This window comes from Gigantopelta aegis, chromosome 10 (assembly GCF_016097555.1).
Source record: "Gigantopelta aegis isolate Gae_Host chromosome 10, Gae_host_genome, whole genome shotgun sequence".
NCBI classification, from domain to species: Eukaryota; Metazoa; Mollusca; class Gastropoda; order Neomphalida; family Peltospiridae; genus Gigantopelta; species Gigantopelta aegis.
Genome location: NC_054708.1, coordinates 63,380,658 through 63,405,648, shown reverse-complemented (window position 1 = coordinate 63,405,648; position 24,991 = coordinate 63,380,658). Strand labels below are relative to the sequence as shown.

The 24,991-nt window shown below is 36.2% G+C and overlaps 1 protein-coding gene across 2 annotated transcripts in view; it reads right to left on the bottom strand.

The window, feature by feature from the left end:
• Nucleotides 1-24,991, bottom strand: part of LOC121382528 — a 79,949-nt gene that overhangs the window by 26,716 nt on the left and 28,242 nt on the right. The window contains exons 1-2 of one of the 2 annotated variants that reach the window (XM_041511987.1): nucleotides 20,005-20,149; nucleotides 13,761-13,820 (exon numbers count right to left, since the gene is read on the bottom strand). Coding sequence is in view for 1 of the 2 variants with exons in the window: in XM_041511986.1 (XP_041367920.1) it covers nucleotides 13,761-13,820 (60 nt within the window). In the remaining variant the exon portion in view is untranslated. Of the gene's footprint in view, nucleotides 1-13,760; nucleotides 13,821-20,004; nucleotides 20,150-24,991 lie in introns of those variants that run through there. The other variant, XM_041511986.1, reaches the window with a different exon arrangement.

The window sequence follows — 24,991 nt, the reverse complement described above, 5'->3', positions numbered from 1 at the left end:
AACCAGTCATCCTGCTGGGGTGGGATTCCAAAATGCAAGAAGCTTTTGAATCAATTACGTTTCCGTGATTTTACATAAAGTTTACTCTAGCAGTAAAACAGCACACAAAAAAATATCCTCAGCTCATTTCTATTTGCTTTTATTTGTTAATGTATTTCACATTCCAAGCTGCTCAGGAAAAACTCCTTGACCACACAAAAGGTGGAGAGCATTACCCCATCAGGCTTACTTGATATAGTTCACTTCGTGCAACTTGTAGTGCAGACAGCAGGGACAGATCCAAGAAAAACATTAGTGTGGAGGTACTAAGGCAAAATGGGTACATGGACCAACTTGTGAAAAGAGCAACCCAATGAATTTTCTTTTAAAGCCAGAAAAAAAAAAGATAGGGCATTTTAATACATTTAGGAAGGATAGGTTCCCTTGTTTCCCCCTGAATCCACCCCTGGACAGAAATACCTGAATTAATTTCAAGTTATTCCAGATTTAGAATTTAGAAAGAACTCTCATCTACCAGGCACACACACAAACACACATTTGGAAGGGGAGGTAACTGTATTGAAATATTATATAGTTGGGTTAATCTTGAGATGTAAAAAGTTAATCTTGAGATGTAAAAACAATAATACATTAATATTGTGAAATGGTCTGATTAATTATATTACTTAATTCAATCTGTTTAACACTATCCTACCTGTGTAAATAGTGTTAATGTGGCTGGGCTATTTTAAGGTAGTAACAAATAATGAAAGAAAAACCCCTGACAGAAACTATAATTTATCTTTTAATTAAATGGACTGTCCTGAGTTTGCAGCTATTGTAAGATGTTTCCTTCCAATGAAGCCTTTTTTGGTGACTGAAATAACATATTTAAAAACATTTTCTTGTTTAGAACACCAGTGTTTGTATATCCAATGTGTTTGCAGCTGTAGGCTAATGTTTGTAGCAGTCATTTTTCATTTTGCTTTGTAAAAAAATTTGGGGATGTAAACTACAGGCTTGGGTTACTACAAACATATAAGGACAATAACAACGACCTTGTTTATACAGACACTGATACTGTAAACAGGAAAATATATTTAATATGTAAACTGAGTCACCAAAAAGGCTCTGTTGGATATAAACCTCTTTCTTTGTTTATCCCACTGCCCCTTTTCGTTTTACTCCTTTGAATTCCATCTCATTTCTTGCCAATCTGGCAACTCATCCTACCTTTCAACTTCTATCACTGTTCACCTCGACATCCCAGTCCTTGTTTCTCCAACTGGGACAGGTGCTTGTCTCTTGTGGCTATCCAAGCCACACACCTGTCATTCCCCATCAGCTTTTAGCTGTGGGCTTAGTCTGACACTTTGGAGAGTGTTCAGTAGTTACTTCTGGCATTGTTAACAGGCACTTGTAACTACCTTGCACCACGACTGGTACATCAAAGGCCATGGTATGTGTTATCCTGTCTATGGGATGGTGCATATAAAAGATCCCTTGCTGCTAATCGGAAAGAGTAGCCCATGAAGTGGCGACAGCGGGTTTCCTCTCACAATATCTGTGTGGTCCTTAACCATATGTCTGACGCCATATAACCATAAATAAAATGTGTTGAGTGCATTGTTAAATAAAACATTTCCTTCTTGGAACCACCTACTATGCTCCCCTACTACCGGCGGTCCGGATACAAACATCTTACAATGGCAGCAAACTCAGAGGCAAATAAATAAATAAATTATGATTTAACAACACACTATACACATTTTAATTATGGATTATCAAAGTGGCTAAATGTGTTACTACAGTGAATCCTCTCAAGACCGGACCCTCAAAACCGGACATTTTACAGAGTCCCTTTTTAAAAACCAGGACAGAACTTAACCTCTCTAAACCGGATCCCTTTTAAAACCAGACATTGGTCTTGGGTCCCAAGAGGGTCTGACTTAGAGGGGTTTTACTGTATTAGGGAAGTTGTTAAAGTTTTGGTATAGATATAGAGAATAATTAAGTTATTGATGTAGGATATCGGCTTTATCCTGTGCTAAGTAGAATTTCCCATTTGACCTGAACAGGATAAAGCCAATATCCTAGGTAATTAACATTATTTGTCCATAAAAATTAAGTGGAAAAGCTATTATTTCTGTTATTTCAATTACATTGTATGATGACCTTGAGGTCAAATGAGTGATTTTGTAATATATCTATGCATGTGATGTCACGCATCTGCTAGTATATGTTTATGACTTTGCTTCAATCGGTCATCATAATTAGTCAGTAGATATATTAAATGATATGCACTCAATACATATAAATGTAAAAGAAGAATATGTCTTAACCTGTATGATATACATGTATATGTAATTGTGGAGAAGCATTAATATAGGCCTATGGTCTGACTGTTTGTCAAACTACTTCTCACAGAAATAAACACTGTTGAACTTAAACCACATGTACAAACAGCTCACTGAATATGACCCTCTTTAGTAGTGTTTTATGGATTATATCCTTTACCAACTGTTAAGTGATATACAAATTGATATTTAACGTCTTAAATTCAGCCTTTTGTTTGCAAACTTTGTTCCCCCACAGAGTAATATAACAGGTAAACACTGTAATCAAACTGACCCCAAATGATAAGAGAATGTAAAGTACAGTAAGATCCTGTAAAAATGTGAAAAAACACTGTCAGTTACCGGTATCTAACTTTAAGGGAAGTGAGTATTTGCTAAATCACATCTCAGCATATTTTAACCTCTGGCTACTTGGTGTCTAACATTTGGTTATTTCAACACTTACTTGAGAGAACAAAGAAATCTGCTGCTGCCACACAGGTTACTTTGTTCAAAGAAACAGCAAGGGATCTTTTATATGCAGCATAATTATTAAACAATAGCCTTTGATATTCAATTAAATTCAATGCCTTAGTTCAGCCTTGAACCCGAGGTTCATCGGCACAATACAACAGCATACACATTTCGAAAAGTCTAATGCATGCAGGCATTAATGAACTGATGACAATATAGTAACCAATATCAGAAGTAATTTTAATTTTAGGAGAAGCATTGTGAACAGAGCATCCACTGGACTGGAACTATGTTTACAGCAGACATAACTCCCTTGTTAATGTATCCCTTATCCACTGAAAATATAAGTACCCAAAGATTATTAAAGAAATCTCTGTACCCCTATATCCAGCTCAAGAGAGATGCCCCGCTCACAATGTGCACATTATAAAACCAGTAATAGTTGAGCATATATATTTGAACACAGAAAAATCAAGTATGGGTGTTTTGTCGTCTTTACATACATTATGTAGAAAATTACCCAATCACCGTATGATGGTTAGGATATGGGGGAAAAAACTGAGTATGATCTTGTGACCCATTGTACCTAATTAGACAGGCACTATTATTGAATGGGGTGGGATTTAGCTCAGTTGGTAAAGCACTAGTCTTGGGGTGCTTGGGACCCATTCTTTCACTGTTTTTTGTTTCCCATCCCAAATAATGCCCCGCGATTGGTATATCAAAGGCCATCAAATGTGCTGTCCTGAAAGTGCATATAACGAAAACATAGTATTTTTCCTCTCCTGTCCCAGAATTGGTCACTGGCAATGTCAGAGGCTAAGTCCGGGGTGGGTGTGCCTAAACCTTCGGGATATAGGCACATTAATAGAGTTCCCTTCCCTTCTATACAGTATTTTTCTTTAAGACAATGTAACATATCAGAATTACCACATCTTAGACATCCAATGTAAAGGCATACTGTCACAGATTTTAAGGACGTTATTTCTCTAAAAATGGATAATAAATAAAAATTACATTAATTGTTGAAAACCAAATCTAGCTATCGCATAACCTTAACTGAATCATGATGGAGTGAAATCCATGTCATCCTTCTTGGCAATTTTAGTTTTTGAATTATGGACCATTGCCATAATTCAATTATTTTTACAAAATGCCATTAATAAATGGAGTATGGTGGTTATGAAGATGGTTGAATAAAGTACATTTAGAGACAAATCAAATTATATTTGTTTAGGTAATACTTTGTTAGATCATTAAATAGGTCAGTGGTCTGTGACAATATGCCTTTAATAAATCAATGTGCTCTAGTGGTGTTGTTAAACAAAACAAGCTTTAATTTTTTATTTTACATATCCACTCCTGGCTGTTTTAGTCTTCAGTCTAGACTAAATGTTTATCTCAGACATCTGTGTACTTTCATTACAATATCTACACCATGAAGGTGTCAAGATTTATCTATTAAAATAAAATGCTGTGCCATCGATCAAAGAGGTTTATAATAAATTAATATTAATATACACATACATATATTTGCATGCACAAGATATCATTGTGAAATTTCCTGTTCCCTCAAAATTACAGGGAAGAAGTGTCTGTTTAATATAACATTTTAAAAAAGAAGTTTGTTTTGTTTAATGACACCACTAGAGCATATTGATTTATTAATCATTGGCTATTGGATGCCAAACATTTGGTAATTTTGACATATAATCTTAAGATAGGAAACCCATAACATTTGTAGCAAGGGATCTTTTATACGCACCATCCCATGTCCGTTGATATACTAGTTGTGGTGCACTGGCTGGAATGAGAAATAGCCCAATGGTTCCACCAACGGGGATTAATCCCAGATCGACTGCGCATCAGTTGAATACTTTCCCACTGGGATACGTCCTGTCCCTAAATAATATGACATTCAATAACACTGTTTAATCAGTGGCTGTTATGTATACTGGTTTCTGCAACAGCTGGTGTGTAGAATAAGAACAGCAACCTGCTAATGAAACAATATATAGCGAAACAATATAGCCTACTCGATATTAGTATCAATAGCAGCAATGGATCTGTGCATTTGTCAAGATTTTCAGATGGAAATTTCACATACACACCACAGTGATTGATATACTCATAATAAGTATGGAACAATGGCTGTGAAATCTACCCATATAGAAAAAGAGAGAGAGAAAGCTATTCTGGAGTTTTTGTTGTTCTTTTTTTAGTTATTAAGCAATATTATTATTATTATTATTATTATTATTATTATAAACCTAATCAGGCTCCAAACATTTAAAAAAAAATACTAACATGATATAAATGTTCTATCTTGGCTATTAATTCCTGGAAGGTGTTTTTCACCGATTTCAAGAGGGTGTTTTTCACTAACTCTTTCCCCCAAATGTTAACAGCAGATAAAAACCAAATTAAACCAGTTGTGGCAGTTCTTTAATGAGATAGGAAATATCTGTTTCCACATATACACTAAAGTTATTTTAATTGTGCTACACCAGGATACTTACAAACATTGCAGACTGGCGCTAGTTCCTCCTTGATAAAATACACTGCCGGACTGCCCAGTTTAAGCAAGCCACAATGTAGGCCAGTGTTGTACAAGGGCTTACAAAGCATTACCAAAGTCAGGGCCTTGTCAACAAATATATCCAACATACACCCACTTTAATTAACAAGAAGGCACAATGGTTACAACAAAATCCCGATCATTCGGTTCATAAACTCACATATGAAAGAATAAAATGAATTGTTGTGTCTGTCAGATATTCAATATCAGGTCACAATGTTAACGGTGTATCGGGGAAGAATAAATATAATATGAATATATGTAACATATGGATAGGACACACAAATAAGGCCTGAAGATAGGGTTATAACACAAATGGCATTGTGAACCTTTTAGATGCCTATCTATATACACAATAAAAACTTTGCGATTTATTTTAGTCACATAAAAATATGCATGTAATAAAATTCTACTTTATGAGCAACATTAATATTGCAATTAAAGTTGATACAACTTACTACGTATGAGAATTATTAGTTGTTTTCATGGTTTCCACATGCATGCACATTCAATTATTATTCCTTGGTCCCAACAGGGCTCGTGGAATCCTAATCACATTGTTTAATATGTTGCTATTAGTAGTATTAGGTGTTAAACATTTGGTGACCGTAACATTTAATGATAAAGTTTCTGTCTGATGCCCAGCCACTGGCCTTGCCGGAGACTGGGCATGGGATAAAGTAACAATAACAGTAACAGTAACGGTAACAGTAATGAGTAACAGTAACAGTAACAGTAACAGCAGCAGCAGCAGCAGCAGCAGCAGCAGCAGCAGCAGCAGTAACAGTAACAGTAGCAGTAATGATCAAGTGTCAGAAAAAAAACTTTGCTGCAGTCACATGGGCTACATCAAGGTGGTGGTTTATATAAAAGGCTGGGCAAGGGAGCAGCTCTCAGCCGAAGATGTCCTTTGCCGCTAAGCAGCTCCAAGTCGCGCCCTGCTCTGTCGATCTCCCCCCACTGTTGGGGTTGACGATCCAGAGTTTGGGCACGCTGACAGTATAAACTGTCACAGAAGAGCGGGAGGGCTTACGTTACACTAGTGTATGTAAGCCACCAACCCAAACCAGCGACCAGGAAGAGAAGACGCCAGCGACGGAAGAAGGTGACGCGCACGGAAGAAACGGTACAGGGGGGACCGAAGCCGGTGGCTACTCCGCCGGTAGAGGTTCCTTCGCCGCCGTTGACACCGAAGACACCGTCACCGCCACACCGCAGACCGACGAGACCACATCGGATCGAAGTGGACCCGCCGGCCATCCCTGACGTCTGTACCTCCCCGGTTCTACACCCCCACCCGCCGGCCCTTTTAAGGGCCAATATTATGGCGCCGCTGGAAGGGATCGAACCGGTGGTCGCACCAAACTGACCCAGCGCAGAGGGATACCGCCCAGCTGGAAAGCTGGGATCGGCCACATCCACTGTTAGACGCTGGGTCAACCAGATAGGGACGAAGCCCCTGGTCGTGTATGCTCCAACACTGGAGCAGCTGCCTACAACACCGACCAGAGGAATATTCCCGCACCGGTACGACAGACAACGGGGCAGCTTCCACATCAACAGCATGGAATCCCGCACCGGTGCACCGAGTACCATGCTGACGATGGAGCACGACGGCGTATACCAGCAGGCATACGTGGGGGAAGGCTCCACACATGGTCAGAACCACGACATGCTGCGCAGGGTGTTCGCGCAGCACTACAGGGACACCGTCAGCAGGTACCAGAGGGAGATGCATCACCTCCCCAACTTCGACAGTGACGCCTGAACACTGCACCAGCCCTTAAGGCTAACCTGGTTCGTGTAGGTCGGTACGTTTAGGCTTAAATTTAAAAAATCCGACACCCTTTAAATTTTTGGCCGAACCGTCTAAATTTGCATTCAATCACCAGCAATATCTCGGACATAACGCAACAAATTACTTCAACTTTTTGGCTTAATTCTCCTTCTGAGAAATTTCAAAATTATTACTGCCGCCTCTTCCGCCTCTGCCAGCCACAGCTGGTCTTCGGTGCTCCTTGTGCCAAGTCGTAAGCGAGAAGACAACCACCCCCTCTCCCCCCCGTCTTGGATGGAAGAACTTGCTTCGCAAGCACTTGCACCCACGACAGGCGTGCGCTACAACAGTTTGTTCTGAATGTGCACGTTAAGCCCAATGACCTGACCTGACCTGAGCAAATTAAATGAATGTGTGCTACATCACAGGTTCCAGGTCTACCAATGTGGCCGATTTCTGGAATGGCATATTAACCATTATAAATAATATTATTTATTCTTATAATATAAATTTTGACATGTATTTTTATTTGTACTAAGGTTTGTTGGTAATTAAATACAGTTTTAATATACAGTGTAACTTTTCTCAACCAGACCCTGAACAAACTGGAACCTGTCAAAAGTGGACAAGTTTCATGCTCCTGAATTTTCTAAATGCTAAAATGCAACCCTTTAAACACCGGATCCTGTCTAAATCAGATAAAAATTAGGTCCCTCGGCTGATCCAGTTTTGACCCACTGTACAAGCAAAACTGATGATTCTCCGATGATCAATTGTAACTAAAATTTTATACATGAATTCTAAAGCTGTGGTCACATAGCCGTTAGTGGACGTAGTTGAACGTAGTGGAGGCTAATGAAAGTAGTTGAACTTAGTTGAATGTAGCTGAACGTACCGGCATCCGTACCGTACCGTATTTGCCTTGATGCTAACTTGGTATTAACTTAGGTGAGCCGTGATTTCCGATTTAATTTTTGGACATGTTCAAAAGAGCGGTACGTTAGAGGCTGAATTTGCTAACGTACTGTGGCGAAGTCTAACGTAGTATAACGTACCTCTTAACGTACTCAACCGTACTCTAGCGTACTCTAGTGTACTTTGATGCGCACAAAACTAATATCTGACCAGTTTCACGACAGGATTTTAGACTCCGTGGGTAGTTGCTAAATATAACGTAGTTGGACCTTCTTTTAGTGTAGTCCTGCGTATTCTAGCGTAGTATAGCGTACCTGCTACCGTAGTCTACCGTACTTGAGCGTTGTCTTACGTACCACTCCGTACTTGTCCGTGGGCGAGCCGGACTCTAACTAGCGTAGTCTAGCGTAGTTTATCTTACTTTAACGTGGTGTACCTTACTTTAACGTATTTATCCGTACCCTTCGGTGGCTCATCAACCAAAACCTGCCGTACCTTAACGTATTTCAACGTAGTTTAACGTACTTACACCACGTTTGACCCACGGTAATCTATCCTACAGATCACTACGTCCACTAACGGCTATGTGACCACAGCTTAACACTGTAATAATGGCCTCTGAAATCCACAATTGATTTTCACAGAGAAAATGGTAACTGTAACTAATGTTGAACTATGTTTGTACATTCTATCCTGGGAAACAATAGGTGCATAATGCTAATAATTAAAATCTTCCTAATTAGTTCAATTAGTATTCAGTTTGAAATTTGATCAGTTAGTGCAAACAAATTAAATGTATAACCAATGATCAATGATGAAATTGTCTTAACTGCCTTTCAACATTAAACAAAACTACACAAATTTCTGTTAACTGATGAGCATAATATATAATATGACCTCTGGTCCGGAATCTTTTAAAGAAAAAATGGAATGAACAAATTCATGAATGTTTAACGACACCCCAGCACAAAAATATACATCGGCTATTGGGTGTCAAGCTATGGTAAATGCATCAAGAAAGAAAGAAAATAATTGAGTCCAGAAACTCCCATACATTGATATTAATTGATATAGATATTTTTGAGGTGATATTACCCCAGTGTGTTACAGAAGAGTAATTCATAATTTATTGTCGTGAGATGCCAATGTGGATGCAGTTTAAACTTGGGGTTTCAAATCCCATTAATGGAAATGGAGATTCTGCGTGAGCTGCACAATCTGTTTGAATAACTTAGAATTAAAAAAGGAATCTTTTATTTAACCTCATACTCAACACATTTTAATTATGGTTATATGGCGTTGGATATATTACTGGTAGTTAATGACCACAAAGTTAATGAGAGCGGAAACCTACTGTCATGCAATGGGCTACTCTTTCCAATTACCAGCAGCAAGGAATCTTTTATATGCAGCAGCCAACATACCATGGCTTTTGGTACACCAGTTATGGAGCATTAGTTGGAATGAGAGAAAGCCCAATGAATGGGGCCACGGACGGGGAACGATCCTAGACTGACCATGAATCAGGTGAGCATTTTACCACTGGACTGTGTCTACCCACCTCCCCACCTTAGAATTAAGATAATAAATGTCAAAGTAACTAACAAATACATGCATACAAAATAAAAGCTGATTACTTTTGATAAAATCACATAAATAAGACATTTGTGACTTAAAAGAAAACAAGTTGAGACAAAGACTCTGAAATGACACCCACCCAGTTTAATACATCCAATTTATGTTGAGAAGGGTTATAAGGTTATTTGTTAAGTACATGTATATATGTATGTTGTAGGGAACAAAACACTTCAGAGAGTTTCACCTGAGTATACCTGTACAGGTGGTCAAGAGGGGTTTACTGTGAACCGTGTATATGTCACAACATTGTTGTGAAGTTTCCTCAAAGCTGCCATAAATATAATCTATAAAAGGAGACCATTAAAAAGAGGCAATCAATATCCTTATTTACAATGATAATGAACTTGTTGACACTGAGTAAATGCTAACCGAAGTCAATAAGATTTACTTCTTATACAACTTTACATGTCTATATAGTCAAATTTACCATAAAGGGAATCAGTGTAGTTAAATAAGCCTGTAAATGGCAACCATCCATGTATGAAATACATCAAATAAAAAGTAATGTACAACAGCATTTAAAGAAAAAAAATTAAACCTCAAAAGAAATAGGGTGTTAATTAATATTATCTTTGAAAGTAGGAAGCTTTTTTGTGAAAAGTAGGCAGCTACAACTGTTAAAAGCAGTAGGGTCACTATAGAGTATATAATTATAAGTATAAAAAGTAGGCAATTGTAGCAGCAGCAATAACTGCCAAAAATCTAAGCCTATTATAATGAAGAAAGACAAAATGGTTATTTTATCTATGGTTGTAATATATGGCGTCAGTCATATCATTATGGATTACAAAGATAATGAAAGATGAAACTTATTGTTGCCACTCCTTGGGCTTCTGTTTTTGATTAGCAGCATGGGATCTTTTACATGCATTATCCCACAACCAGGATAGTACATACCATGGCCTTTGTTACACCAGTTATGGTTTGCACTAGCTGGAATGAAAAATAGACCCACCAACAGGGATCAATCCTAGACCAACTACACATAAAAAAAGTTTGTTTTGTTAATAATATCACTAGAGCACATTGATTTATTAATCATTAGCTATCGGATGTCAAACATCTGGTCATTTTAACATACATGTATAGTCTTAGAGAGAAAACCCACTACTTTTTTTCCATTAGTAGCAAGGGATAACATATACCACAGCCTTTGATATACCAGTTGTGGTGGACTGGCTGGAATGAGAAATAGCCCAGTGGACAGGTATCAATCTAAGACTGACCGTGCATCAAGCGAATGCTTTACCACTAGGCTACGTCCAGCCTCGCAATCAAACATAAGAGCGAGTGCTTTACCACCGGGCTACACCTGCCCTCCTACCATATAATGAACATTTTGAGGAAAGATAAGTGAATTTTTATATCAGCAGAATTAATTACTATAATCCAGGGGTCTCGCTACATGTCATAAGCGATGGCGGGCCCACCATCTCTTAAGACTAATTTCCAATACGCCTGCCATCCATTATTCTCTCCCATAGTGCAAAATTAATGTACCTGCATTATGCAGCTGTGTCTAGGTTCTGCTGTATAAACACTGAATTTCAACAGACACAACAAGTATAACAATACCCACTAAAGTCCAAGCCTCGAAGCTATACCTCTACTTATATATAACAGACACAATACAAAGTAACATCAAAGTCTTTTATATTGTACAGAACTACACCTCATCACAATAGAACTAATAAAACATCAAATGGATGTCCATCCAGTTTGTATTGTATTGACAAATTTAAACGTCTGAGGTTTTATTAAAATACATAATATTACACAGTAAAACCCTCAAAACTGGGCCATCTGGAACCACAGTTCCCCCAAAACCAGACACTGTTGACTTTTTCTTTTTAAACATCAGTACGGACATAACCTCTCTAAACCGGATACCCCTTTAAAACCAGACTTTTAATTTGGTTCCAATGGGAGTCCAGTTTAGAGAGGTTTCACTGTAACTGAAATGACATCAAAATACTCCTAAATATGGACACCTCACCATAGAAGAAATACCATTATCTACTGTTAACAAATGAACTAAACAAAACTGACATTCCCCTAACACTTCTGTATATATGTGTATGTGTGTGTATATGTGTGTGTGTGTGTGTGTGTGTGTGTGTACATATATATATATATATATTAAATAGACAAATTGAGAATAGCTGTTCTATATATATAATCACCCAGACAGTGTCACATTCAATTCAACTGTTATTACCTTGTAATGTGTTTAGAAGTTACGCACGGTTAAGTATTTCATATTCCGTAAACATGTACTGGCTGTAAAAATGACAGCACCATATGGTAATGGAAAGTGAACATTACTATTTAATCTTAATGCAATACCTATTACTATAAAGACACTTATAATTATACAAATGAAATAAGTTTTAAATATGAAAAATAACTAAAGCTTTCTATGGACTAAATAGAAATCTCCAATTTATCAAAAAGGCTATGTTCCTATATAATCTAGGTACATCTACTTTTGTAATACCACCACATAAAAGATCAAAGAAAAGTGAATAGGGAAAGTATTAAAAGAACTTTATGACAAGTGTGATCAATGTAAATGAGCACTGTTATTGTTCGATATAAGTACAGTTAAACTTGATTAACCAGACACCTCTATTATCAAGCAATGAATTGTATTTTAAAAGAGGCCATATTTAATGTATTCTATATGACTGGTTAAAAAAGGTGTACGTGTACATTATATAGCTTCAAGCATAACATATTACACATATATTACATGTACATGTCTATATCTTTGAGGCTTTGACAACAAGATAAAAAAAGAACATCATGTGAGTCATCAATCATATAATGTTTAACATGCTTGTCATGCTGTGTTAACTTAAACATATTTACATAATATGGCTGAAAGCACAAATATCTTAAATGATCAATGAGACTAACAATCATAGATCTTGAAAAATGACAGTAATGATTGCTCGACTCATTTCGTACAAAATCTGATCCAACATTTTCTATTTGTTTTATTAGATTTATCCAAGACGACAAAGACGTATAACAACAAACATCTTATGGACACAAAAGACTTGAATTTTGCCCTGTCTGGGATGAGGGCAACAGTGTTTTGTTGTCCTCATGTGTTTGCTTGTTTGTGTTGTCAACATGGAGTGTCAACATCTTTACAGACATTTCTCTGAAGTTTATAACAGGAAAACAAACACTTCATTCAACAAGAAGTTCTGAAACAAGGCACTATGGAGCATTAGCTTCTAAAAAAAAACCCACAAGAATTCTTCTGCTGAATTAAATATCTTGCCTACCATAAACTTATTTGATGTCACTGACAGTTGCATCCATAGATGTGCATCTCAATACATGGTATAAAAAATTAAAATAAAACTTAATTTTTTTTTTTTTAATTAACATTTAAAAAAAACATTTAACATGCATTGTGATGTTTATAAGTGCAACTATAAACCAAGTTTCATACATATATCATATTGTTCTTTCCATTACGTACCATTTCAAATGTTGAATGTATACCTGCAATAACATATATCTGCCCACCCACTTGAATCCATTTAGACAAAGAGTTCACAGTAGTAATAATTTAGTCTGGTATGATTATTTTGCTCTTTGTGCTAATGAAACTGCATCTAATTACTGGTACTATTGATACTGCACCTGTCATACTGAATATATATGAAGAATTTCATTGTAAAATGCGATAAACGCCACTATACACAATTCTAAAAATATTTTATTCCAAACCACCATAAACACTACGCCAGTTTCTCTGCAATCTGCGATATATCCTTAGACAAGCATATCGCGTTTTGCTGAAAACTGAATATGAACTTGCGTTTGTCTACGTGTGAACAGTGTCTGAGTGGTGTTCGAACAATGGTTTTTAGTATGGCGTTTATCGCCTTTTGCGATGAAACTCTTCATATATTTGTTGGGTTTTTATAATACTACATGTATACAGGCATTTCAGTTAGATTTGAATTAATTTTTTGTTTTAATATTTGGGAAAACATCCAGGACCGACTCATTAGAGCTAAGATATCATTAATTGCATACTCACTTCTGATTTAGTGTCAGTTTCATGGAGACTTGAGTCTGTATGATTTTCATATAAACTTGACTGAAATATAAAAAAGACAAGGAATAAAATTAAAAATTAATTTAAAAAAAGAGGTTTTAAACATAGCAATAATAGTAACTGTCAAGAATAATTTTAGTTCAATTAAAGTAGTACATGCTCACATATTCCCATAATTCGACTGTCAAAACTTAAATGTATATACCCGGTATATAAAAATTGTTCCAAGTTAAATGCACAAGAAGTAAATAATGTATAAGTGCTGTATCTTCATACCGTAATTTAATTGTATTAGCTCAGTGAAACCATATACAAATAGTCATGATACATCACCTGCAGAAAAGGAATATTTCTAAACCACACATTACAAACTGTTCAATTGGCAGCTATTACATATATGTCAGATATATAGAGTCACTGTGTTTTAATTTTAAATTATTAACAAGGTGTTTAGTGTACACTTTCTTCTAGACAAGACAGCACATATCGTGCATACCAACTGTGATTTCAAATGCTCAATGGAAGAAGACAAAACCCTATACCAAGGTGGATAAATGTTGCAACATTTTTTATTTATACTGAATTGGGGTATCTATAACTGAACTATGAGATATATATATGCAGTTTTGGAAACCAATAACCATAGTAATTTCAAAATAATAAATTAATAAATAAATTAAAAAACCCATTATATTTCATAAACAATAAATATAACAAAATGTGTACAAAATAACTGAAAAACGTAAAAGGATTTTTCATTATCATCAATATAAACTAACTCCCAAAATCATATACATGTATACTCACAGTCCTATACAGACAAAATGTAAACAAATTCTCATACAATATCTCTAATACTCTTTAGTAAATCATTTGAACAAACATGTCTTATTCAAACCATTCTTTGAAAATCCTCTTCCCATGTACATGTTATTTAATAAAGAATCTTTAAAATATTCCATGATATATTGTGTTAGGCGCCAATTCAGTGGCAGCCAGTCCAAAAAACAAAACCTTGGCATTTTGAAAGACACTGTTGTTGATTTACACTGCTTAATACAAACATTGTATTGATACAAGCCATAAACATGAAGCAAGAGGCTGGCTTGGCCTGGTACCTGTTTGTTTTAACCATATTCAACACAGACTGTACAAATAGTTCTCATACATACACTGTGGTATCATACACGAACAAAACAAACATATGCCACATATCGCAATAAATACCAGATAAAATACAATTATTTCAGTTTTCATAAAGCAAATAAATAAAAAAAGCTACACTTAAGACATGAAAGATATCTTCTTATAACATTTTGGATTTCTAAAGTAAACACAAAAAACTTCATAGCTAGTTATGAATATTGAAAATCTGATCAAACAAAACTGACAAAAGAATGTCAAAAATGGTTATCAATTTTACTTTCTAACTGGTTCATTAGACAATATATTTATCAATTTAACTTCAGTAAATATTTTGTTGCAGTCTTGACCAGCATTACTATGTAGTACATAGATAAAATGAATAATTTTTTAATCCTCTGTAATGAGTTGATGGGACTGAGAAGTCTCCCTCGATAGACAGTTTTAATTTGTACACATTATATATGCACATCAGGAGGGTAACAATCTTTTTTTAAACCTTAAAAAAACAAAACACGTAAGCACCAAACATCTGAAGTTAATAAACATGAGTTTTAATCATTGCTATAATTTAACTAAAAAGGTTACATGACTGATCTAAAATATGCCATGCCAATGATTGGTTAATTTATATGATCCAGATTTTAATCATTACTATAATTTAACTGAAAAGGTAACATGACTGATCTAAAATATGCAATGCCAATGATTGGTTAATTTATATGATCCAGATTTTAATCATTGCTATAATTTAACTAAAAAGGTAACATGACTGATCTAAAATATGCCATGCCTATGATTGGTTCATTTATATGATCCAGATTTTAATCATTGCTGTAATTTAACTAAAAAGGTAACATGACTGATCTAAAATATGCAATGCCAATGATTGGTTAATTTATATGATCCAGATTTTAATCATTGCTATAATTTAACTAAAAAGGTAACATGACTGATCTAAAATATGCCATGCCTATGATTGGTTCATTTATATGATCCAGATTTTAATCATTGCTGTAATTTAACTAAAAAGGTAACATGACTGATCTAAAATATGCAATGCCAATGACTGGTTCATTTATATGATCCAGATTTATTTTATTATGTAAAAATAGGAGTTGGAGTAGGAGTATCAAATAAAGAACCCTATAATACATTAGTTAAAAGAAAAAAAAAGCTTAAAGCTTTCACAGAAATAAAAATGTGCAGCCTGAATCCTGTCAATCCATTTTATTCAGTATGTAAAATATTAACATATAAATTCCTGAAATCAATACTACAGGTAAAGTCAACATTATCTATTATACCATTAACATAAAACCCTGTACCATATATGTAGGTAATGGGTCAAGAAGCAGTCATTTCAAGGTCATGGCCTTTTGCATAATAAATCTTACCACATGACATCATTATCATAATTACTATGAACCTCAAGTCATGGCTACCTGCCAGCAATACACATTTTCATATTCCCAGGGTAATGTTTCTAGCAGTTAATGGAACTGTGGCACAATGTATATCAAATTAAATAACCAATAAAACAGCATTAATAAAATATAGTTGGCAGCATATTATGTGAATATAAAAATTGAAGATATTGTAATATCACTAATGCAAATGATATAATAAAATAATTTTAACAATTACTAGTATGGTATATATTACAACAATTTTACATATAAGTGAAACCTTATTGAAATTAATATAGATACATGTATATATGACTAAAAAAACAAGAAAAAAGAAAAAAGAAAAAAAAGGTAAGTGGTATTGATCCTACAAGCTTTTCCACAGACAACTATATAACAGTAAACATATTTAAAGACACCTGCTCCCTATTTCTATGCTGTGCAATCGATCTAGGATTGATCCCCGTCGATGGGCCCACTGGGCTATTTCTCGTTCCAGCCAGTACTCCACAACTGTTGTAACAAAGGCTGTGGTATGTACTATCCTGTCTGTGCGATGGTGCACAGAGTGCGTCATTAAATAAAACATTTCCTTCCTTCCTTCCCTATTTCTATTACTACAAGTGACGTTAAAAGGACTGTCCTGAGATTGCAGCCATTTTAAGATGTTTCCAACTAATAGAGTCCTTTTGGTTAAAAGTTAAAGTTTGTTTTGTTTAACAACACTATTTATTTACTTATCATTGGCTACTGGATGTCAAACATTTGGTAATATATTGTAAACATATTGTCTTAGAGACAAAATTGCTACATTTTCCCATTAGTAGCAACCTTGGGATCTTTTATATACACCATCCCACAGATAGGATAGCACCTACCATGGCCTTTGATATACCAGTCGTAGCACACTGGCTGGAATGAGAAATAGCCCAATAGTTCCATTGATGGGGATCAATCCTAGACCGACCGTGCAATAGGCAAACACTTTACCCCTGGTCTACATCCTGCCTCGAACCTTTTTGGTGACTAAAATTACATATTAAATTTTTAAAATTTGTTTAGAATACCAGTGTCTGTGTATTCAGTGTTTGTGATTGTGTGCTAATGTTTACTACAGTCATTGTTCATTTTACTTTGCAATATATATTTTATTGTGTGTACAAAAGTCATGGAAGGTAAAATGTGGTTTGAGTTACTATAAACATTAGGTCCACAACAAACACTGATCTTATCAGAGGTTGGATTCTGGATGGGTGTGTTTGAAACCCTAGTGGTAACATTAAACTAGTTATCTATCTATTTATACAGATACTGATATTCTAAAGAAAAAAAAATATCTGTAATATGTAATTTTTGTTATCAAAAAAGGATCTGTTATTCGTAAAGATATTACAATGGTAACAAACTCAAGAGAGTCCCTTTAAAAGTGTAACTGCTGTTAACAAAAATGGTAGATGGTGATTAAATTATACGAAAGAAAGGAAATGTTTTATTTAACGACACACTCAACACATTTTACAGTGGTAACAAACTCAAGAGAGTCGCTTTAAAAGTGTAACTGCTGTTAACAAAAATGGTAGATGGTGATTAAATTATACGGAAGAAAGGAAATGTTTTATTTAACGACACACTCAACACATTTTATTTACGGTTATGGGCTCTTTTCGATTAGCAGCAAGGGATCTTTTATATGCACCATCCCACAGACAGAATAACACATACCACTTGATATACCAGTCGTGGTGTACTGGCTGGGACGAGAAATAGCCCAAAGGGCCCACCAACAGGGATCGATCCCAGACTAACCGCACATCAAGCGAGCACTGTACTACTGAGCTACGTCCCACCCCCTATATTATAAGGAGTGAAGGTTTGCATTATCAAAAGTTTTTGTTTACTTCATTTTTTAGCTGCTAGGTTTAGTTGGTCCCCCGCCTTGGGGAAAAAAAAAAAAAATTATTCATCAACGGCTGTCAAATTATTATTTAAAAAAATTAGAATAATAATAATAAAAAAAATAAAGTAAAAAAATAACCGATAACTTGTTCATTGTCTTCTGTTTAGTGCTTTTCTGAAACTGAAACCTGTATGTTTCAAAGTACATGTATTTAACCTATAAATATGTTGCTGATTATATTACCTATTTTACATTTCTACATAATTAACATATATATTACCATCTGCAAACAACATTTAAATAAATACATGTACCTTAATATTTAAATTATAAAACATAAAATCTCACTGGCACTATGTACAGTATGCTGAGTTTTATAGAGGGTGAGACACTCATTTATGTAAAACACAATCTTTTATCACTACTAACACGGGCAGGATATAGCCCAGTGGTAAAGCTCGCTAGATGTGCGGTCGGTCTGGGATCGATCCCCGTCAGTGAGCCCATTGGGCTATTTCTCATCCCAGCCATTGCACCACAAATGGCATATCAAAGGCCATGGTATGTACTATCCTGTCTGTGGGATGGTGCATATAAAAGATCCCTTGCTGCTAATTGAAAATAGTTTCACATTGAAGTGGCGACAGCAGGTATCCTCTTCCAATATCTATGTGGTCCTTAGCCATATGTCTGATGCCATACATCCATAAATAAAATGGCCGAGTGCGTCATTAAATAAACCATTTCCTTTTTTCTTCTTCTTTTATCACTACTAACAAGACTATAAAGGTTGAAGTAAACCTTTGATAAGGTCAAACAAACAGTGAAAAGTGGGTGCCACCCAGCGTTGGTCAACACGACAGGGCCTATACACATGGCCAGTGTTTGAAAACATTGGACAACACCTGAGGATTGTTACAGGTAATCACAAAATATGGGGCGGCCACGAGAGGTGTCGCTTGTGAGAGATTTCCACAAGGTGAACAATTACAAGATGTTTGGTGAACTATTTCACAATCTCACGCTAATTCTCAACATGACCACAATAAATATTGTTACACTAATAATATTTTCGGGTGACAATTCTATTTGTTTTTAACGCAGAGAAATTGGGGGAAAAAATAGAGAACCAAACATGCCCATCCAGCCATTTTTGTGAACTTTGTGCAAGGTGAAAATATTCTTGACGTGTTTAAATGTCTTTAAAATCAGGGTTTGAAAATTTGATTGCTCAACTAATTTAATGGATGCCCTAACCAATGTTGAAGCAATTTTATACCCGCTCACCCTGTCAAAACATTTCTTAAAACGTCCGTGTTGTTGATGGGTTGGGTACCAAATACCTGAAGCAAACACTCTACATTTAATGAGCCAGTGTGTGGGTGTATTTACTTTGTCACACCAGGGTGGATTCTGCTTGTCCTTTGTCCTTTTCTTACCTGTTTTCTATAAAGCAGGTGCATTATTTGGGTGGAGTGATGTGTACATACATCCCCATGGGGAAAATGGTTAACAAAAATATTAGGTTAAAACAATTTTGTTTTTAATTTGTTAATGTCCACTTAAAAAAGTACCCCAATGAATTCCACACAATAAAATCCTACATATATATGTCTGTAAACCTGTCACTCCACAAAAATTTGGTGTTTAATAAGAAGCTAGTAATTTAATTGTCAAATGTGTGATAATTATTACAAAAATGATATACATCTAGTTCATTGTGTAGCAGCAAACTACTTGAGCATTAAGCCAGTCAATTTTGAATTCGGGTGCTTACCTATTGTTTTGTCACCATCCATTCCCAGTCAAAATTTAAAAAAAGAAGGTTCTACTGATTGTTGTCCTTCTGATGCACATAATGCAAAACTGTTTTAAACCATCCATCATATCACTGTATTTGATAAGACGACATAACACATTTATTACATTCTGAATACTAGTTATCCTAATAATGTATCTAGATTTAAACTAAATCTATGAAAAGCTGGGACAGAAAGTCTGCTTAGACTGGTCTATCATATCACGTGACAAGGTAACATTAACACCTGAATGATACACTCCAGCTACTGTTACCGTACTATTGAATATCATGATATTGTATGTGTGAAAAAGCTAGGGCACAGTGTCCGCCTTGAGGTAGACGAACTTAGATGAGTTTATTATACCTTACGGGTGTATATTACACCTTTATTATGCGGCTGCATGACAGTGTATGTAATATCAAATATGAAAAGCTAGGAGAGAAAAAATTTGTAAAGAGGGAAGCTAATTATGTAGTTTATTATACTATTTACTATAACATATATTACATCACAATTACGGTCACTATAGTGTGGGGTGGGATGTAGCTACTTGATGTGCAATTTGTCACAGGATCAGTCACCATTGGTAGACTTAACCTCTTCTCCCACTCTCCCGATTCCAACCAGTGCCCTATTACTGGCCAATTAAGGTTTGTGGTATATCTATAGGAAAGTACATAAAAAGATCCCTTGCTTTGTATTAGTGTTAACAGGTTTCCTAATTCCGTCTTCCCTCTTTATCTCTCTGCCCCCTCTCTTTTTGACTCTATCCATGTCATTTTTGTCCATCTCTCTTTCTCCATCCCTTCCGTTTCTCTCTTCCAGTTCTTTGCCTCACCCCCCCCCCCCTTCTATCTCGCTGTCACTCTCTCCCTCCCTATCAACCAAGTATTGGGAAAAACAAATTAGACAACAGAAAGCCATTTTCAAAAATGTGCTGAGGTGTCATTAAACAAATATATTCCTTTTCTTTCTTTCCTGTTACAATAGTGCATGTAACGATAGAGAATCAGCGAATGTGTAAACAGGTATTAATGACATGTTAGACAGGTGTCACCAAACACCAGAGGCTGTGGGGGACCGAGAGAGTGCAGCCTGAGTGTTTGAATATATATTTAAAGAGTACATAGCCCTTGTTTACTTGTTCTCTTCTGCACCACTCCAGTCTTTCCTGGTTACACACCAAGTGATGCACCTCAACCACTGCAACGCCATTCTGCACATTTCTGCATGACTTTCTCACCAGATTGACTTAACAGGAGTGGTGAAGCATTGACCTCAGTGGGGTAAAAAGGATACAAAAAGAGCAGTACCCTCAGTGGTATCAGTTCTTTAGTGGTTAAGCCATCAGATTTGAGACTGGGAGGTACTGGGTTCACACACCCATACTGGCTCCCAAATACAGTGATTTTTTTCATTTGCAAGAATGGTAAAGAATTTGCCTTTAGTTTATCATAGGATCAAAAGAAATAGTCCTTCTTTGGCCGATCTCTGTGTTTTACACAACTGGTGTAACAAAGGCCGTGGTATGTGCTATCCTGTCTGTGGGATGCTGCATATAAAAGATCCCTTGCTGCTAATCGAAAAGAGTAGCCCGTGAAGTGGTGACAGCGGGTTTCCTCTCTCAATATCTGTGTGGTCCTTAACCATATGTCTGACGCCATATAACCGTAAATAAAATGTGTTGAGTGCGTTGTTAAATAAAATATTTCTTTTTTTCTCAGACTTATAAGGCTGGTAGGTACTGGCTCCCACATAAGAAAGGTTTTTTTACTTTGTGGCAGTGGTAAAGCAGAGATGTCAGGTATATTTCAGGATCAAAAGAAATAATCTTGCAGTGTTAGTCTTATTGGTTCAATGGTCCTGGGTTCAATCCCCATACTGGCTTCCACATATAGTGAAGGTTTTTTCCCTCCTTTTCTGGAATGGTAAAGTACATGTATTTGCCTCAGGTTTATCAGATAATCATGAGAAAGTCCTCATTTGGCTGACATCAGTGGTTCAGCCATCAGACTTATAATGCTGGTAGGTACTGAGTTTGTATCCCAGTACTGGCTCCTACATGGTGAGTTTTTTTTACTATCAATCCCCATCAGTGGGTCCACTGGCCTATTTCTCATTCTAACAAGCATATCAATTGATATATCAATGCACCAACTGATATATCAAAGGCCATGGTATGTGCTACCCTGTGTATGGGATGGTGCATATAAAAGATCCCTTGCTACTAATAGAAAAATGTAGCAGGTTTCATCTCTAAGACTTGCATTAGTAGCAAGGGATCTTTTATAGGCACCATCCCATAGACAGGATAGCACATACCACAGCCTTTGATATACGAGTCATGTTGCACTGGCTGGAACGAGAAAATAGGTCCCCCAATAGGGATCAATCCCAGACAGACTGTGCACCCTCCATAGAGTTTTAAAACAATCTGCAATTTCAAAAATGTTAATCAATAGTTACCTACAAAATCCAGGTGCTCAGAACATAGACCATGCAGCCTCAGTTGATCAATGCATGGTTATAATTAAGTCAAGGCTGGTAAACACTAATTTATATCCCGGAATGAGTATGGTATACACAATTAAAAAAACCTTCTGGAGCTTACATGAAATTCACTCAATTCTCACAACTTTACGATCTCGCAGTGCAATGCCATAAGAAATGCAATGATGATACAATGTTGCTTTAGAGTTTAAGAGAGCTTTGTGAATTAGATACCTGGTCAAAAAATAGACAAGTTTAAAATGTCCAACCTACCTGTTTGAGCTGAAATCAATAAATACCTACCAGCCAGGCGATATTACACGGATCACAGGTATGTCACTTTGATTATCGCAGTAGAAATGTTTACTGCAGGTGCCCAAAGGTACCACAAAGTACCAGCAGATTGTAGGCTATGGTCATTACCTGTAGAGGGATTAGCCTCATTTAACAACTCATATTAAATCATGTTATAGGAAATACATATTTTGGTGGTTCAAGCAAGGTTTATTTTTATAATATCTATGGCTATGAGTATAAAATTTGTATGTTCATATCCAATTAGTGTTTAAGAATGCTGTTCTGAGAAGAAAACTGCTACCGGTTCATAAAGGCCACATTCAAAGTAAGCATGTTAAAATTAAGGAAATCACACAGGCGTGACCTGAATGGAGGAGCCGACGAAAGTCAACACCTGTGTCCATAACATGCGTGCACTACAACAGCTTGCTCTGAATGTGCATGTTAATACCAACCACAGGCTATTGATTCCGGATATTAGCACTTTGCCATAGACAGGACAGAACATACCACAGCCTTTCATGTATTAGTTGTGGGCCTCTGGTTAGCACAGGAACACAAACAAGTCCACTATGTCAGTTGGTAGGACTCTTAAGGTGATGCCACTCAATATGATCGAGTGCCCCATATGATAATACCCGATTGTGACAGATAGAGAGAGAGGAAACCCACTGTCGCCACTTCAGGAGCTACTCTTTTCAATTAGCAGCAAGGGTTCTTTTCTATGCACCATCCCACAGACAGGGTAGTACATACCACGGCCTTTGATATACCAGTCGTGGTGCACTGACTGGAACGAGTGACAAGACAAAACATTATGATTTCATCAGTTGCTGTACAATCAGCGTTTCTCATATAAGGCACTCACATCATGTGGTTTTGCAAAAAGTGTCCACAATTACACCCAGTGTTTCATTTCAACATACATGTTTTTTCGTGCTTATATCCAATAAAGGTTTAAGCATGCTGTCTTGGGCACACACATCAGGTATCTGGGTTGTCTGTCCATGACAGTGGGTTAGTGGTTAGTTGTTAATAGTTAGTGAGAGAGAAATCTGTGTAGTGGTCTTACACTTACCCATTGAGTCGTTAAAACTCGCTATGGGTTGGAGTTGGTACCAGGCTAAAAACCCAGTACCTATCAGCCTTATGTCTAATGGCATAACCACAAGACCACCGAGGCTTGTTCTTATTAATGGTAAAACCTAGAGCATGTCAAATTTGAATAAAAATTGAGTAAGTAGACACTTGGTTTTTGGGGGGACTAATTACGAGGTTATGCCTCTACTTTTAATGATGCACAGTTAATCAGCTACAGTCTAAATAATAATGATATAACTTATAAGATACCTAAGATATGCTACAAAGATTTATGGTATCTTAATCCCATCGTGATATTGTTTTTTTTATTGATTATTCAGAATGTGTTAAACAGGACGTGCCAGGTTTTACCATCAAAACCGGTGTCGTCCCATTTGGTCGAAATGCCAATTGGTAAAAAAATAAGTACTCATCTGTTATAAACCACTACCTGATTACCTGTGTATATAATGAACATGGATTATTTCGATAGTTGTCATATTTGCATACTTTATGCATTAAGCGATATCTATACCATCTATACAATAATAATTGGTTTCCAAATAATCTGGAACAGTTCATTATAATGACTGAGGTAACAACATGCATGTCAGTAAGACCATTGAACCATATCTAGTGTTGTTTTACCAGTTCGACCAATTGGGAATTCGACCAAATGGGAGTAAGCCCCATCACAGTATAGAATTTGAATCCTGTCATATTATAGGTTAATTTATCTGCTATATTCATACTTATCTTGCTAGAAAACAACAACACTGACAACTGTCATAACAAGTGAAAATAAAGTTATATAACTCAACAAAAGATGAAGACAGGTTGAAAGAGTACTCACCTTTCTTTTACTTGTACGTTAACAAGAATATTACATCTTAAATTACTGTCTTCAAAAGGTGTAAATTAAACTCATTAGGGTGTTAACTATTCCAATTTAAGTCTCACATGTCTACACCATCTAGAGTGTTTTGACAGCACCTAGTGTATAAGAATGCTGCAGATGGGACTCTTCCGATGTTAACACCAAAACGTACTCTTCTTGGATTACCTTACATATGTCTGAAGTACAGGTATTACTTA